This window comes from Geotrypetes seraphini, chromosome 1 (genome assembly GCF_902459505.1).
Source record: "Geotrypetes seraphini chromosome 1, aGeoSer1.1, whole genome shotgun sequence".
Classification (NCBI taxonomy): Eukaryota; Metazoa; Chordata; class Amphibia; order Gymnophiona; family Dermophiidae; genus Geotrypetes; species Geotrypetes seraphini.
Genome location: NC_047084.1, coordinates 112,158,949 through 112,173,162, shown reverse-complemented (window position 1 = coordinate 112,173,162; position 14,214 = coordinate 112,158,949). Strand labels below are relative to the sequence as shown.

At 43.4% G+C, this 14,214-nt stretch overlaps 1 protein-coding gene across 2 annotated transcripts in view; it reads left to right on the top strand.

The window, feature by feature from the left end:
• The window catches only part of LOC117356516 (myb-like protein Q), a 50,384-nt gene extending 36,690 nt beyond the window's left edge, over positions 1–13,694 (top strand). Inside the window, exons 7-9 of one of the 2 annotated variants that reach the window (XM_033935804.1) lie at positions 1,645–1,689; positions 6,937–6,999; positions 12,420–13,694. In XM_033935804.1, coding sequence (XP_033791695.1) covers positions 1,645–1,689; positions 6,937–6,999; positions 12,420–12,955 — 644 coding nt within the window. In that variant the 3' untranslated portion in view covers positions 12,956–13,694. The remainder of the gene's footprint in view (positions 1–1,644; positions 1,690–6,936; positions 7,000–12,419) is intronic. The other variant, XM_033935812.1, reaches the window with a different exon arrangement.
• Positions 13,695–14,214: the final 520 nt, after the last annotated feature.

Below are 14,214 nucleotides of genomic sequence, written 5' to 3'. Positions count from 1 at the left end.
ACCCCCAGAGAGTAGCAACATTCCATTCAGAATCCTAAAGAATAGCAAGATTCCGGAACCACAAAGAGTAACAAAAGATTCCGGAACCCCCAAAGAGTAGCAACATTCCAAACAGAATCCTAAAGGATAGCAAGATTCCGGAATCCCAAAGAATAACAAAAGAACCCCAAAGAGTAGCAACATTTCATGGTACTGATCCAGGGCAAGCAGTGGCTTCCCCTATGTCTTTCTCAATAACAGACTGTGGACTTTTCCTCCAAGAAATTGTCCAAACCTTTCTTAAAAGCAGCTACGCTATCCGCTCTTAGCAGAACCTCTGGCAACGCGTTGCAGAGCTGAACTATTCTCCGAGTGAAAAAATATTTCCTCCTATTGGTTTTAAAAGTATTTCCCTGTAACTTCATCGAGTGTCCCCGAGTCTTTGTCATTTTACTGCTCAGCACAGCCCCACTCAAAGCTCACACCGTTAAAGATTCCATCACTCTGTTCACAAACTTGAAGTCACCCTTAACAGATCAGACAATCATTAGCTTGTATCAATTCCTTGAACCAGGCTCTAAAATGATTTACTCACATAGAAGCCTGGTCCCCAATACTCCGACTTTCCTCTCAAACCTCTTTCTTGAAACTGACCAAAATAAAGTTTAGCAGAGTATTGTAAGACTGGAAAACCCTCCCAGTTTCCACTGTGGTCATTAACCATTAAGGTTTTCCAAATGAACGACTAATAAACCTTCTCAGGACCATAAGGGAAAAACAGGAGGAAAAGAATTTAAAATGTTCCCAATGAACACAATCAATTTTCTCTAATAAACCTCCCAAAGCTTCTTAAATTTCATAACCCTCCGTCACAAAGGGCAACAATTTTGTCTCGGTATCCTATTGCAATTTGTATGTCTCACCCCCTTTCCACATGTCTCTATAGTTTGCCATTGTTCATGTCTTTATCCTGTCACTCTGATGATTTCATATTTTTGTTTTGTACACTGCTTAGACAATTCTTTAAAGCGGTATATGAAATTCTTAATAACCTTGATAAGTTGCTTGCTTCATCCTGTGAACATGTCATTACATTACATTACATTAGGGACTTCTATTCCGCCTATTCCTTGCAGTTCAAGGCGGATTACAAATGAGCTAACTGGATATTTCCAGTGAAGTTACAACAGGGTTTTTTTTTGGTTACAAGGGAGGAGAGGTACCTGGATTAATTCTGGAAGAACTTGCAAATTGGATATTAAATTGACTGTACGTTACTGTGTGATATAACAAATAGATTACAGTTAGAGTACAAATAAGATTACGTTACATTTCAGGGATCTGAATACTTGGTTGGTGTTTTGGGGAGGAAGAGATTATTTAAGTGGAGGTTTTGGGGGAGAATTTATCTAGGAGGAGGGGGAAGGGTTGGGTTAAGATATCTGGATAAATTTTTTGAAAAGTAAGGTTTTGATTTCTTTTCGAAAAGTTTTGAAGTCATGCATTTCAGATCCTGTTGAATGGATGTCTGTGGTTTTCCCCTCCTCATTTACCACCCTTTTATTTTTATTTTATCTCGATGTATTTTACTCTCACCTCCCCCTTGATCTGCTTGTCTTTGTTTGTATGTATATAATATATTTTATCTTGTTTTAATTTTTTTAGCATTTAGATTGGAAAACCTCCCTGCCGCTGTCACACCGAAAACAGGTATTTCATTACACATAGATTTCTCTTCCAGAATCCTGGGTATTATCCTGGACTCATCACTTACATTTCATGATCAGAGAAACTCTCTGGCAAAAAAGTGCTTTTTTAGTCCGCGTATGTTGAGAAAAGTTAGATCATTATTTCATCAAGAACATTATTCAGTGTTGATACAGTCCATTGTGCTTGCCCAGATGGATTATTGTAATTCTGTTTATATGGGCATCAAGCAGGATAGTCTAAATCGACTACAGTTAATATAAAACACGGCAGCTAAACTTATTTTCGGGAAAAGAAAATACCACCATATCTCTCCTTAGTTGAGAAAGCTTTACTGGCTCCCGGTTCATTTTAGGATCCAGTTTAAATGTGCATGTGTAATCTTTAAGTTTCTCTATGGAATATTTGACCCTTTAGTTCCCTTATATTGGAATACTACTAGATCTTACCATTCGAGGATTACATAGAAATATAAACTATCATTCCCCTCTTTTAGAAGAATTAAATCTGTTGGGAAGCTTAGCCAATCTCTTGCATCTGACTTTGTAAGATTGATAGGTCAGCTACAACAATTTTGAAAAGCCCTAAAAACTTTGTTGCTCACACAATATCACACAATGGTTTACCTACTGAGGTGACGAATTAATAGCATTTTTTCATTCACTTTCTCAGGTTCGTATTCTTTTATATAGTCTGGTCTTAATTATTTGTGAAACATAGAACATGACGGCAGAAAAGGGCCACGGCCCATCTAATCTAATCTAAACCTTAAGTTTATATACCGCATCATCTCCATGAGAATGGAGCTCGACACGGTTTACAAGAACTTAAAATAGTGGGTAGAGAAGAAGAAAAAGGATTACATGAACTTATGTGTAGAAGGGGGGAGAGAAAGGGGGGAAGGATAGAGCTACAATTTGCTGAAAAGCCAGGTTTTCAGTTGTTTGCGGAATAACTGAAGGGAGCTCAGGTTCTGCAGCGGGGTGGTGAGGTCGTTCCAAAGACCTGTGATTTTGAAGAGAAGGGATTTTCCCAGTTTGCCTGAATAGTGGATGCCACGTGGAGAGGGGAAGGCTAGGTTAAGCCTTTGGGCAATTCTGGAGGAGTCGGGACTGGAGGAGTTGAAAGACAGTGGGATAAGAGGAGGCAGGATTCCGTGAATGATCTTGAAAGCCAGGCAGGAACATTTGAAATGGATTCTGGAGATTATTGAAAGCCAGTGAAGTTTGGCAAGGAGTGGGGAGGCATGGTCAGACTTACGTTTTGAGAAGATCAGTTTGGCTGCAATATTCTGGATTAGCTGGAGTCTTAGAATACTTTTTTTTGATAGATTTAAGTAGATGGCGTTGCAGTAATCTAGTTTGGAGAGGATGATGGATTGGACAAGGATGGCAAAGTGTTGTTGGCTGAAGTAGGATCTAGCTTTCCTCAGCATGTGAAGGCTGAAAAAGCATGATTTTGCCAAGGAGTTGAGGTGGTCATTGAGGGAGAGAGAGGAATCGATAGTGATACCAAGGACCTTGCATGAGAACTCGAGCTGTAGTGTATCGCCTGTGGGTAGTGCGAAAAGTGTGGGCAGATGTTCGAATTTTGGGCCGAGCCAGAGTAGTTTTGTTTTAGATTCGTTTAGTTTCATCTGTACCGAGAGGGATCAGGCACAGAGTCTCATTATGGAAGCTGTAATGTTTTCGTGGAGGTTGGTGAGGTTCTGGTCAGTCTCAAGGAGGACAAGGATGTCATCTGCATAAGTGTAGATTGTTTCCAGGGGGGATAGTTGAAAGAGTTTCAGGGAGGACATGTAGATGTTAAAGAGAATAGGGGAAAGGGGTGATCCTTGAGGGACACCGCAAGATGGAGTCCAAGGAGTGGACATGGTGCCATTTGTGTTGACGGTGTAGGAACGGCAGCGTAAGAAGTTTGAGAACCACATTAGGATGGTGGAGTCGATTCCAATCTCGGAAAGTTGGTAAAGTAGTATGTCGTGATGGACGACATCAAAAGCAGCGGAAAGATCGAATTGTAGTAGGACAGCGAATTTGTTACGTGAGTGTAGTTGTTGTACCTTTGAAATTAGGGAAGCTAGGAGGGATTCAGTGCTAAAGCAGGGTCTGAAGCCATGTTGGTAGGGGTGAAGAATGGCCCACCCCCTAACTACCTCCATGAAGAGATCCCACATGCCAATCCCATCTTTTCTTAAAATCTGGCACCCTGCTGGCCTCAATTACCTGTTGTGGAAGATTATTCCAGCGGTCAACCACCCTTTCGGTGAAGAAATATTTTCTGGTGTCGCCATGAAATTTCTCACCCCTGATTTTCAACGGATGCCCTCTTCTTGCCGTGGGTCCTTTAAGGAAAAAGAGATCCTCTGTTAGGAGATGACCCAGTATATAACCCGAAGACTAGACTAGACATTGTAAACCGTCTAGATCAGGGGTGTCCAACCTGCGGCCCTAGGGCCGCATGTGGCCCCGTGAAGTATTTTGTGCGGCCCCGGTCGAGGACAATGCAGTGTTTTCCTCTGCTGCCCCTGGATGTTGTACCGTCTTGCTGGCTCCCTCCTCTGTCTTCTTGCAGAGTTTGTACGTTTTTGTGCAGCCCCAGAAACATTTTTTTCGACCAATGCGGCCCAGTGAAGCCAAAAGGTTGGACACCCCTGGTCTAGATGATAGACGGTATATCAAGTGTTAAAAAAACTTGGAAAACTTGAAAGCTTTTGTAGATCAGAGCAAGACCTCCACCTCTTTTGGTTTGTCTTGGGGCATGGAGATAACTATCCTTTGGGGCAGAGGTGGGAGAGTTCTAGATTATCCTTCTCTTTCAGCCAGCCAGGTTTTAGTGAAAATGCAAGGCTGATGTTATTGTCAGAGGTCAGGTCGTTCATTATTTATAGTTTGCTAGCTAAGGATCTAGCATTAATGTAAAGGCATGGTACAGGGTTGGATATGGCCCTAGCACTCTGAGTTGATTTCAGTTTAAAATGTATTTGAAACTCCTATAAAAAGATTAGGTTCTAACCTTGCTAATATCTTTTCTGGTAGATAGACGGGTCATTCTGGACGGACGGGTAATATCCCATGCTCGCGAGCCATGCAGAAGGAATCCACTCCAGTTTTTGATTCCCTTCTCCTTCATTAGAGGGCTCTGCTGCCCCCTTCAATTTGTACCAGACACATGGGAAATGCCCCGAACTACAGCTCTGTTCTGCTCTGAAAATATAACATACATATTAAACATTGCCATTGAACAATCAAAACAGTGATACAAGCATTGCAAACAGAAACATTTATGGAGCTCAAATAATAGAAACATGACAACAGGTAAAGGCAAAATGACTCATCCAGTCTGCCCATCTGCAGTATCCATATTTGTCCCCTTCACCCTTGAGCCACATTATGCCATTTTGACACTTCTTCTTATCACTTACATATCTAAAAAAATGTTTTATCCCCCAATTTTACCTTATCGGCTATCTTTTCTTTCATTTCATCTAGCATCTTTGCTTTTCTGGCAGCTTTTCCCACTTCTCGTAGCTTTTCCACATATTTTTGTCTGTCTTCCACTTTCTGTGACATCTTGTAATTTATGAAGGCTAACTGTTTTTCGCTCACCTTTTCTACTACATTCAGCTGTTTCCATCTATCTAACTCCTCCTTGAGGTATTCTCCCATCTTGACAAAGTTAGTTCTTTTCAAGTCTAGAACCTTCAAACTTTAAATATTGAACCTCACCATTCTGTGATCACTAGATGCCAAATGATCACCCACGGTAACCTCAGAAACACCTTCCTCATTTGTAAGCACCAAGTCCAGAATAGTTCCATCCCATGTGGGTTCCGTTACTAATTGCCAGAACAATTCTTCCTGTAGCGAATCCAAGATCTCCTGGCTTCTAGAGGACCTCGCAGCTGGGACGGTCCTGTCAATATCCGGCATATTAAAATCACCTTTCAGTAGTACTTCCCCTTTCCTAGCTATGTTGTGAATGTCTTCAATTAAATCTTTGCCCATTTCTTCCGATTGTGAAGTAGACCTGTATATCACACTAACGTAAGCACATTTTCCATCCCCTTAGCTGGGGTGGTTGGCCTAGAGGGATAAATTCGCCAACATGTTTCACCCTTTGAAGGGTTTCCTCAGGGCACAATCCCTCAGTTATACATGCTATTCACGACGTGGCCACCCGATATGTGACATTTACTTTGCAATTTAATGAAACCGATGGTTTTACTTAATTTATTAAACACACCCATTGTTGCATATAAATTATCAAACCAGTGACCCGATGACGATAGGGTGCATAAAGCCAAATGTCATGAAAGTTTATTGAATGTTTGGTGGCACTTCTGAGGGCCTGAAGAATTAGAATTATATCTGTATGGGATTTATATGGAAGGTACTTAGGGGAGGTCTAATCATACCATCCCTTCAATTGTCATTCAGAGTTTATCCTTTCATTGAATTTTCAAACTTGAAGCCTTTACAATAATTCAGATTTAGGTGCCAGCATTTACACCTTTTTTTTTTTTTTTTAAATTAGGATTTTATATACCGTCTATCAAGGTTATCTAAGTGGTTTTACAATCAGGTCCTCAAGCATTTTCCCTATCTGTCCCGGTGGGCTCACAATCTATCTAACGTACCTGGGGGGGCTCACAAGGAGCAGCGCGGGATTTGAACCCACAACTGCTGTAGCTTCAACCACTGCGCCACACACCTCCTGAAACCTGGCATAAGGCTAGTGCCTAATTCTCAGGAACAGAGCATGTAAATGACGGCATTCTATAACATTGCACCTAATTTCTAGGAATGCTTCCTGATTCGCCACAGTCACACCCCTTTTGAGTTACACCCTAGAAAAATTAGGCACCAGGGTTACAGAATAGCAACTAAGGCAGATGAGCCCAGAAGTCAAGAAATGGTAGAAGGTTTCAATCATGAGATAATCTTTCCACTGCGAAGTGCTTTTCCCACAGTACTGTAGGAGGTAAAGCTCTTATTGAATATGATTCTCCTTAGTGTTCAGGACACTGGCATTTTTAATGGACAAAGGCTCTGATGACAGGGGACAGCAGTGTTGTCTTTGCTGAATATCACTGACCTTTCTCTATCTCTGTGACTTCTCTTTACAGACTCTGGCTTATGTTCCACTCCTTCCCCCATATTTTCCTGTTCTCAGTAAGCTTATGCAACCGTTACATCTCTGATTTTCCTGATGCTCTCCATTGTAATATAGTTTTTTCTCTTATTTCAGCCTCAGTTACCTCTTTGGCTCCTTTTCAGACCATAAAAGTAGAGGAAACGGAGGAAGAGATTGGTGAGTAGCTATATGTCCATGTCTAATAGGAAAACATCTACTGATTGTAGGGAGGAAAATATCTTATTTCTTATAAAGCTGATAATTCTAAAGGTTAAATATGCCAGAATTTGAACAACATAAAATGAGAAAGTACTTTCTTGATATCTTATCATGAAAAACTATTAAATAATGAGTCATTTTTAAGAGTGGAGGAGTGTGTGGCCCAGTGGTTGGAGCTCCAGCCCCAGCACCCTGGGGTTGTGGGTTCAAACCCCGGGCTGCTCCTTGTGACCCTGGGCAAGTCACTCAGTCCTCCATAGCCCCAGGTACATTAGATAGATTGTGAGCCCACCGGGGCAGAGAGGGAAAATGCTTGAGTACCTGAATGTAAAAACCGCTTAGATAACCTTGATAGGTGGTATATAAAATCCTAATAAACTTGAATACTGAGCAGCGAAATGAACACATTTAATAATTCCACAAAAAATGTACATCCAAAGGAAAACCAGAACTGGACTATATTCAGTGGCTGTAGAATGGACTATGGGGCTCAGTTTCAAAGCACTTAGCCAAACAAAGTTCCTTAGGTCACTAGGTAACTTTGTAAGTCTAAGTGCTTTGAAAATATGTCTCAGTGTCAGCCAAGGGAAAGACGCATCATTGAGACAAAACAGCCTACTTAATAAATGTTCTTCATAGTTTCATATCATCGGAGACGAGCTGAGCCAGTCCTGGTTTTTATCCACTGCTCTATGAAAAACAGGGTTTTATGTCTTCAGATGCAGTGGGAGTACGTCTGAGCTCAATCTTTTTCCATCTTCTGCTAGTAGCATTTCTTCTAGTGATAGGACACAAAGCATTGAGAAGCCCCTCCCAAACTGGCTGTTGCTCTGCCTTTGCATTCAATCTCGAGCAGCAAACTATGAAGAACCGATAGAAAATGTACAAATTCAAAACATATCACTTGCATTTGCAGTAGGAATATTAAAACAGAAACTGAACATACAGTGATCCTACCTCTCGGAACAAACCACACAATATCTTCAAGATAAAAATGCCAAGATGCATGTAGAACTCTATGGGGTTCATAATAAAAAAAAAAAAAAAACGTCTAAAAAGTGTCCTAAGTGGCTACTTGGACGATCAAAAAGCCTGATCGTCCAAGTACCCATAACCAAAGCTGGTTTTTAGATGTATCTAAAACCAACTTAGGCCTTTCCCCTGCCTCTAAACGCACAGAGAGAAAAGAGGTGTGTTTAGAGGAGGGGAAAGGGCGGGCAGTGGGCGGGAAGTGGGCCGACCTACACCTAGCCGTACAACAGGTATAACCAATACAGTTTAGTCAGCACTTAGACCTTTTTCACTTAGACGAAATAAAACCAGGTCTAAGTGCTGAAAAACGGGCCGCTGAGCTGATGGCCGCTGGCGCCATCAGTTCAGCGGCCCGGCAACCTAACCATCGTGGCAGGAGAGATGCCTCATCTCCCCTACCACAGTGCCATCACTTTTCTACCCGAACTGCCGCGACCCGCATCACTCCCCCCCCCCAACACAACATCGGGGCAAGAGGGAGCTCAAGCCCTCTTGCCCCAGCCAACCGCGGCACCCCCGACATGATCGGGGCAAGAGGGTGCTCAAGCCCTCTTGCCCCGCCGACTCCCCAACTCCCCGACAATATCGGGCCAGGAGGGAGCACAAGACCTCATGGCCCTGGCAACTCCCCCCCCCCCCACTAGTTGTTCGGCCCAGGAGGGAGCCCAAACCCTCCTGGCCACGGCGACCCCCTACCCCCACCCCGCACTACATTACGGGCAGGAGGGATCCCAGGCCCTCCTGCCCTCGACGCAAACCCCCCTCCCCCCAACAACCGCCCCCCCCAAGAACCTCCGACTGCCCCCCCCAGCCGACCCGCGACCCCCCTGGCCGACCCCCACGACACCCCCCACCCCCCTTCCCCGTACCTTTGGTTTAGTTGGCCGGACAGACGGGAGCCAAACCCGCCTGTCCGGCAGGCAGCCAACGACAGAATGAGGCCGGATTGGCCCATCCGTCCCAAAGCCCCACCTACTGGTGGGGCCTAAGGCGCCTGGGCCAATCAGAATAGGCCCGGGAGCCTTAGGCCCCTCCTGGGGGCGGGGCCTGAGGCACATGGGCCCAACCCGACCCGATTATGAACCCCACAGTCTCTGGAATTGTACACAATATTCTATATGAGGTCTCACTGGAATCTTATATAGGGGCATCAATACCTCCTTTTTTCTACTGGCCATTCCTCTCCCTTTACACCCAAGCATTCTTCTAGCTTTCGCTGTCACCTTTTCAACCTATTTGGCCACCTTAAGATCATCACGTACTATCACACCCGAGTCCCACCCACTCCTCTTTCGTGCACTAAAAGTTCTTCACCCCTAAACTGTACCGTTTCCTTGGGTTTTTGCAGCCCAAATGCATGACCTTACATTTCTTAGCATTAAATCTTAGCTGCCAAATTTTGGACCATTCACTAGGTCCTTCCTCATGTAATTCACATCATCAGGGAAGTCTACTCTATTGTTGGCATTATCCACAAACATGCAAATCTTATCTGACAGACCTTCAGTAATATCGCTTACAAAAATTTTAAAAAGAACAGGCACAAGAATCGAACCTTGAGGCACACCACTGGTAACATCCCTTTCCTCAGAGCGATCTCCATTGACCACTACCCTCTGTCGTCTTCCACTCAACCAGTTCTTGACCCGGCCCGTCACTTTGGGACCCATCCCGAGGGCACTCAATTTATTTATTAGATCTCTATGTGAAACACTGTCAAAGGCTTTGATAAAATCTAAATAAACTACTTCTAGCGCACATCCTCTATCCAATTCTCTGGTCACCCAGTCAAAGAAATTGATCAGATTTGTCTGACAAGATCTACCTCTAGTGAATCTAAGTTGCCTCCGGTCCTGTAAATCCACAGTGAACCTACTTCTTATCCCATTTTTTCTTAAAATCGAGCACGTTGCTGGCCTCAATTACCTTAAGTGGAAGATTATTCCAACGATCAACCATCTTTTCGGTAAAGAAATACTTCCTAGTGTCACCATGAAATCTCCCACCCTTGATTTTTAATGGATGCCCTCTTGTTGCCATAGGCCCTGTAAGGAAAAAGATGTCTTCTTCTACCTCAATACAGCCAGTAACATATTTGAACGTCTCTATCATGTCTCCCCTCTCTCTGCGTTCCTCGAGAGAGTATAGCTGCAACTTACCCAGACGTTCTTCATATGGGAGATCCTTGAGGCCTGAGACCATCCTAGTGGCCATTCACTAAACCGACTCCATTCTCAGCACATCTTTTTGATAATGTGGCCACCAAAACCGAACACAATATTCCAGATGAGGCCTTACCATGGACCTGTACAATGGCATTATAGCTTCCGGCTGACAAAACTTCTATGGATGCAACCCAGCATTTGTCTAGCCTTGGATGATGCTTTCTCTACTTGATTGGCAGTCTTCATATCTTCACTGATGATTATGCCTAGGTCCCGTTCTGCAACAGTTCTTGCTAAGGTCTCACCATTCAGGGTGTAAGTTCTTTGTGGATTTCCGCTGCCAAGGTGCATAACCTTACACTTTTTGGCATTAAAACTCAGTTGCCAAGTTGCAGACCATTGTTCTAGTAAGTGTAGGTCCTGCGTCATAGTGTCTGGCACGGTGCTTTTGCCCACTATGTTGCACAGTTTAGCATCATCGGCAAATAATGCAATTTTACCTCGATGTCCCTGAGGCAGGTCCCGTACAAAGATGTTAAATAGGATTGGACCCAAGACTGAGCCCTGCGGCACTCCACTGATCACTTCCGATGTTTCTGAGGGAGTACCATTGACCACTACCCTCTGGAGTCTACAACTGAGCCAGTCTTTAACCCAAGCAGTCAATGTTTCTCCTAGTCCCTATGAACTCATCTTGTTCAATAACCTATGGTGTGGGACACTATCAAAAGCCTTACTGAAGTCCAAATACACGACATCCAGGGACTCTCCCATATCTAGCTTTTTTGTTACCCAGTCAAAGAAGCTGATTAGATTGGATTGGCAGGACCTTCCCTTTGTAAATCCATGCTGGATGGGATCCCTCAGCCTCTCGCCGCTCAAGATCGTATCTAATTTGTGATTAATCAACATTTTCATAAGTTTACACACTATTGATGTGAGACTTACCGGTCTGTAATTTGTAGTCTCCGACTTGCATCCTTTTTGTGGAGCAGAATGACGTTAGCTGTTTTCCAGTCCAATGGGACTCTTCCCATGCTTAGGGAAAGATTGAGGAGCGCAGCTAACGGCTCCGCCAGGACATCTCTCAATTCCCTAAGCACTCTGGGGTGCAGTTTATTCGGTCCCATGGCTTTGTTTACTTGAGCTGTGATAGTTCTTGCTGCCGGCGGTAAATTCAAAGTTCAGGAAAGGGTCTTTTGAGCTCTCCCTTGTCTGCAGCTGTGGACCGGATCCCAGCGCCTCACAGGTAAAGACTGAGCAGAAGTATTTATTGAGTAGTTCGGCTTTATTGGAGTCCAATTCTACATAGTTACCGTTGGGTTTCCTTAGGCGCACTATCCCGTCTGTGTTCCTTTTTCTGTCACTAACATACCTGAAAAAGGATTTATCCCCTTTTTTTAATATTCTTAGCTAGATTTTCTTCCATCCGGAGTTTGGCATCTCTGACTGCTGTCTTAACATTTCTGGATTTCACCAGAAAGGCTTCTTTAGCTTCCAGTCATTGTGATTGTTTGTAGGCTACAAATGCTCTCTTCTTCTGTTTTATGAGTTCCGAGATCTCCGTGGAGAACCATTGGGGTTTATTATTTCTCCGTCGTTTGCTCACTGTCTTAATATAGAGGTTGGTTGCTTCCTGTAGGGTAGATTTCAGAGCTGACCACATTACCTCCACACTATCTGTTGTGTCCTGGTTTTGCAGTGCCTCATAGACAAAAATCTCCCATGCTCTTGAAGTTAATGTCTTTAAAGTTAAGGACCTTTGTAGATGCGTTTGACTTAGTGAAACCCTTCCTGAGGTGAAATCACACCATGTTGTGGTCACTGGATGCCAACATGGGTGCTATTCTATATGTGTGACTTAGCTATGCAGTACTAACAATCTGGGTCTACTGATGAGTTCCACTCACAACAGTCATCAGGACGTAATAGTAGTTGGCTGTGACGGTGTTGCGTTTACATCAGCTATCCATTCTTTTATCAATGTGGCAGTTACACAAGTAATGTGTGAGATGGGAGGGGTGATTGTATTGATTAGGATGTAGGGTGGGTTGAATTGACTGATTATATGAAACTGTTTTTAGTTTTGTAACCCTTTGGTTTTGAGCGGTTTGTCAAGTATTAAAATCAAATCAAATGTCTCTTGAGTGCCTGATATTCTCTCATTTGCACTATGTACAGGAGAACCACAGCCAAGCACATCCAGGCAACAGAACTCAACACTACCTGAGAGACAGCAGGGAGAAACACCACCTGGGGGGCAGCAGAGGAAGGCGCTGGCAGAACCACAGTCAGAGAAGCCATGGGAGACACAGCAGGACCTACAACATGGGCCTGAGGAGCAGCTGAACCCTGACCCCAAGAACCAACCATTGCCATCCTTTTCAATCAGTGATGCAATAGAGAGGGGGAAGGAGGTCAAGGTGGACTTGGGGAGGGAAATTAGGGAGAAAGCCCTTCGTGGCCCCCTAATCCATCACCAGAAGGCAGAAAAGGACTGTCTCACCCATAAGGCCCAGCATGCTCAGCAGCAGACCCAACATCAGGCCCAGCAGATCCAATATCACACGCAGCAGGCTCAGCATCACGCCCAACAGATCCAATATCACATGCAGCAGGCCCAGTTTCACACCCAACAGGCCCAGAATCAAGCCCAGCAAGCCCAACATCACATCCAGCAAGTCCAGTATCACATGCATCAGGCCCATAAGGCCTAGCACACAGAACATCTTGCCAGCATTGCTGCCTCCTATAACAACAAACATCATACCTGGCTCCCACAGCTGTAGCCCCGACCCACTGCTTGTCTCACAGAGAGCTAAGACTTCTGAATCTTGTCTTGACTGTCATGGGTAGAGGGGAGGGGTTAAAGGATGAGCACAAAAGGGAAGTATCACATCAGCCACTGCATCACTGAACAGCAGTACATGCTGGGTAAAAAGGCAACACAGGAGGAGGGTAATAATAATAATAATTTTATTCTTATATACATTACATTAGTGATTTCTATTCCGCCAATACCTTGCGGTTCAAGGCGGATTACATAAGATTTATCAAGAGTTACAAGAATTGTAACTATATACCGCCAAAGCCGTAGTAGTTCGAGGCGGTTTACAACAAAGAAGAACTGGACAATCAGCGAATATAGGTACAATGTAAAGTCATCCAAAAACAGGTGGGCAGGATACAGAGGATACCTAGGTAGGGGGAGAGGGGTCAAAAGGATCACTACACATATAACCCCTGGGGAAATTCTGCATCATTTTTTAAAATTTTGTACAAAAGGTTTTGAAAATTATACGTACAATATTTTAAAATTCTTATAAACTCAGGAATTGTCATATTTGAGCAAAAATACTGTGTATTTGTTATTATTATTTCATGTTACCATCATTATGATACAGTTGTTATGAAAAAAATAAAAAGTTGAAACAAGCAAATATGTCTTTTTGGGCAGTACTGAGAAAACCATGATTTAAATCAAAACCACCCTGGTTTCTAGGTTGAGCAATTGTCTTTATATTTTTGCAATAAACTCACGCTTCTGTGTTGTAAAGACAAGTAATAAGAGGCTCCTACAATAATCCTCAGTAGTGTACAAATGCTCTCACACAAGGTTACATGTGATTCAAGGAAAGTGCAACCAGGTACTCAGATTCCAATGTGGGCACCTACCTACACAATAGCTCCACCCAAATGCAAACATCAGGAATACCTACAGGCAAACCTGTTAAAAGGGCACAAGCTGCAGCTGGCACTTGTACATACACACAAATATACATGCATTTTCTAAAAGCCATCTCCACAGTAGAACATGGCGCATGCTCAAAAAACGCTTTAGGAAATGACATTCAAAGTGGTTAAAAGGGAAAAATCCTTTTCAAAATTGCAACAACAGTAAAATAAAACTGCAGGGCATAGAAGGGTCTTGCATTTACATATTTTCAAGCAGTAAGCTTGGGAACCTATAGCGCAT